Source organism: Pistacia vera, unplaced genomic scaffold, assembly GCF_008641045.1.
Source record: "Pistacia vera cultivar Batoury unplaced genomic scaffold, PisVer_v2 Contig564, whole genome shotgun sequence".
Lineage (NCBI taxonomy): Eukaryota > Viridiplantae > Streptophyta > Magnoliopsida > Sapindales > Anacardiaceae > Pistacia > Pistacia vera.
In genome coordinates, this window is record NW_022196406.1 from 316764 (window position 1) to 320944 (window position 4181).

At 31.3% G+C, this 4181-nt stretch overlaps 1 protein-coding gene across 1 annotated transcript; it reads left to right on the plus strand.

The window, feature by feature from the left end:
• The first annotated feature begins 2904 nt into the window (after window positions 1-2904).
• On the plus strand, window positions 2905-3387 carry LOC116108438 (TMV resistance protein N-like). The gene has a single exon (XM_031394686.1). It carries the CDS (start codon window positions 2905-2907, stop codon window positions 3385-3387), a length of 483 nt encoding a protein of 160 aa, XP_031250546.1.
• The last annotated feature ends 794 nt before the right edge of the window (window positions 3388-4181 follow it).

The window sequence follows — 4181 nt, forward strand, 5'->3', positions numbered from 1 at the left end:
ATTAAGTAAAATCAATTATATTTTCATTTGCCAATTGTAATTTATTACAGAACAACTACTTTTATAAGGGAGAGCTACGTTTTCCCCCCCAGGGTTTGGTGAAACGACGCTTTTCCCCTTCAGTTTCAAAATAACATTTTTTCACCATTCGTCAGGTTCGGTTAGTGTTTCTGTTAACATTTGATTGAAAAGACAAAATACCCTTAAATAGTTTATTTCTTAATTAGTTTATTATAAATTAAAATTTTATTAAGTCAAAGTCTTTACTCAATTATTTATAGTTCAAGTGTAAGATACAATTTTTTCCTTTGTTTATTTAATAATTAGAAATATTGATTTTTATATTAATTGTAAAATGAAAACATTAAAATTAATAGATTATTGAATAATAGTGATGAATATTATGACATTATAAATAAATAAATAAATAAATATTAAAGTCATTTAACTTTAAAACATTCCTACCTTACTCTAACTTTTAGGTGAGGTTAACAATTTTTTTTTTTTGACATTTTGGCTAGTTAAAAATAATAAAATTTATAAGTCAAATATTTAAGGGTATTTTTATATTTTAGTAAATAACAATGAAAAATATAATAGAACCTAACAAGGGTAAGAAAGTGTCATTTTGAATCTAAGGATGGAAAATACCGTTTCGCCAAACCTTGGGTGGGAACATGTTGTTCTCCCCTTTTATATAACAAAACTACACGATCTGAGTTGGAAAACTTTTTAATTTATAGTTTCTTATCTCTATAAGTGCATATGTGCCATAAAGCTTTCTTGGAAAGTCCCAACCAAAATTGTCTTTATTTCTTTTTCATATTTTATGTTGTTTTTTACGTTTTGTTTCATTGTAGGCATGAATCGAAACTTATTGAGACAATTATGGAACATATTTTAGAGAGATTGAATGATATGTCTTATAGTGATAATAATAACTCACAAGTAAATCTTTATTGTTTATGGGTGAGGGAAGTACCAGGTAGGAATTTGGGATATGACTGGTATGTAAGACAAGTCTTGTCGTGTGTCACGTCTGGCTCAATCCTAAATCCGTACGAGGTCCAATATAAAGGCCGACTTAGACTTGACCCAAAAGTATAAAGAATATTCCTTCATAAAAAAACACACAACAAAATAAGACTAGGGTTCTATTTTGTTTGTATAATTAATCTTAGCCATCCATTTTAATAGATATATACGAATTTGGATCGTCAGATCTACTTGTAAACTCCTATATAAAATCATATAATTATTTCAATTTATTCCATTCATTGTATTCAATTGAGAGCAATACAATAGAATTTTTCTTTCTACTTTGTTCTTCATGTTCTTATTTCTTTTCGTGAGTTTATTTAGGCTTATTAATAATCCTTTGTGTCCAAATAATAGGATTGTGACACAAGGCTTGGACACAAATAGTCATGACCCTAGGCACTTGCGAGTGGAAATTAAAACTGCCACTATGCCATGTCGACATTGATTCATGCCAAGGTTCTAATCTTGAGTCATTTTGCTCTTGTACTCCAAACATCTACTCTGGGATGCTTAGGCTTGGAAATTGGTAAGCGCCTTTCATGATGATGATCAATTACTCTTTCTAGACCCTTAATGTGTTAATTTTAAAGTAAATTCACAAATTACATTACTAACGGATGAATGAATGAACAAATCTACAAATCAATAACAGAAGAAAAAAAAAAAAAATTGTCGGGTTGAGAAGAAGGAGCCCAGGGTAGAGGAGATGTGCGAGTGGGTGGAGAAGAATGGTTACGCGGCTGCAAAATATATTTGAAGTAAATTGATGAGAATACCCTTATTCCGTTAAAGTTAACAGCTGAAATTGAAAATCGAGAGTAATGTTATGTGTTTCCTCAATTTAGAAGAGAAATTGTTCTTCTTTGATACATGGGGGATCAAAATGTTATTAGGCCTAAATTTTAATTAGCTCCTCATGGTCATGGACCTTTCCATGTTGGTGCCCATTATCTTTCTCCAACACGCCTAGAAGAATTCCGGTCAGAATTGACTACTTGAAAATAAGTATAATGACAAAAATAGAGAAGTAAATCATAATTATACCCAAAACTTTATAATTTTTTCGTTTAATATTTAAAATAAAGATCATCATTCTCCAAAGCGGTAGGAATAATTTAATTTGTGTTCATTAAAAGAAAAGACGTGTTTGATGTTAACGGGTTCACATTATGTGAATTATGGATAGTTAAAAGATAAACTGCTCTCTTTCGTGGAAGATGAAGCAAACAGAAAAACACTAGAATATTGGTGTAGCTATCCATCAGCATAATGTATGAAAAAACTTTGGAAATTTAATGCAAATCACATCCCTTTACTCCTTTGGATCCGGATGAATTCCCTCGAGATTCTGTCGCATAATGGTTTGTTAATTACTTAACTGTGTGCAGATTATCTACTATCTAGTTAAATAAAAATAGAATAAGTGCAAAGACATTTCCAGGAAATGTCAGAGAAAGAATGGACATATAAATAGAATTCAAACTCCAATTTACAAAAAAATTATAAATTAGCTTCAAGTTGCTCTCTATGTGATGATGCTTATTATCTTTCTCCAATACGCATACAAAACTCCAGTCAACATTGATAACTTCAAAGTATGTATAAAGACAAAACATATAAATTAATTTATAATTACCACAAAGCTTTATGATAATTGTCCTTCGATGTTTACTTAATAAAAGATTCTCATTTTCCAACGCGGTATGGAATAATATATATTGATGAATTAATTTATATGTCCTTTTGCTAATTTCCAATTTCAAGAAACTTTGATCAATTTGATTAATTCCTGGTTTCCTTATTCAAATTCTGTGAGAAGAGCAAACGTTGGAGACTTTGATTCCTTCAAGCCAAGTACGTACCATGGCTTTTGCTTCGTCTTCTCCTTCTCATGTGAAATATGATGTTTTCCTTAGTTTCAGAGGTGAGGACACTCGTGATGGTTTTACCAGCCACCTCAATGCCGCTTTGTGTCGGAGAAACATTTTAACTTTCATTGATGATAAACTTGAAAGAGGAGATGAGATCTCACAATCTCTTTTGAATACAATTGAATCATCTAAGATTTCAATTATCATCTTCTCTAAAGACTATGCTTCTTCTAGATGGTGTCTCGAAGAACTCGTAAAGATCGTCGATTGCAAGGAAAAGTACGGTCAGATTGTGATACCGGTTTTCTATCATGTAGATCCATCAGATGTAAGGAAGCAAATGGGGACATTTGGAGATGCATTTGTTAAGCATGAAGTGCGATTTAGGAAGGGGCAAAAGATGTTGAAGAGATGGAGGAATGGTTTGACAGAAGCAAGCAATATATCTGGCTTTGATTCAAAAGTCATTAGGTAAATACTTTTGCTTTGATAATATTTTGAATATAGATAAGCAGATAAACATTTCTCACAAACTTTTTTCATTAACATTAACGTGACAGCTCGCAATTGGTTAAACGAGACTTATTGCGAGTTGACCAATTACGTGCTAACACGTCGTGTTTGTGAGAGAAAGTTAGATAAAAGAGTTTGTGAGGGTAATATTATGTTCAGTTAACCCTAAAATGAACTAAAAAATAGTTGAAGTACGTGTAAACTAGCCTGAGATCCGATTACAAAAATTAAAATAACCACCATCAATAATAATAATTACACAAATAAACTCGTTAATCTCCTTAATATTGAATTTAATAAATTAAAGTAAAATCTATATATATTTTAATATTTCAAATAATGTCTTTTGTGTTGTTATTTTATAGAAAAAACACTTTATGTTATGATGGTGTTGGGGGTCAAAGTAAACTCATCTAAGTGATAGGGGCTCCTTTATCTTTAAATAGCACACAGCGTTGGGCTCTGCAGCCCCATGGCCAGCCATACGTGGTCTACCTTGTGTATAAAAATGAAAAATCACATTCAATTATGAAAGATAAATTCAAATAGAACTTTTTAAGTCCAACATACAATTGACTCAGGGCGGATCCAAAGTGTTTAGGGTGGGCCATGGCCACCCTCAATTTTTAAAAAATAAAAATTAAATACATTTTTTCATTTAGTTTGACTTTGGCCCACCTTAATTTTTATTGTCATATTAAAAAATTGTGGCCCACTCTCAATTTTAGAACTAAAAATTTTTGTTTGGCCCACCCT

Coding starts and splice junctions, on each gene's coding strand:
- LOC116108438 (XM_031394686.1), top strand. CDS start 2,905: ATGGCTTTTGCTTCGTCTTCTCCTTCTCATGTGAAATATGATGTTTTC.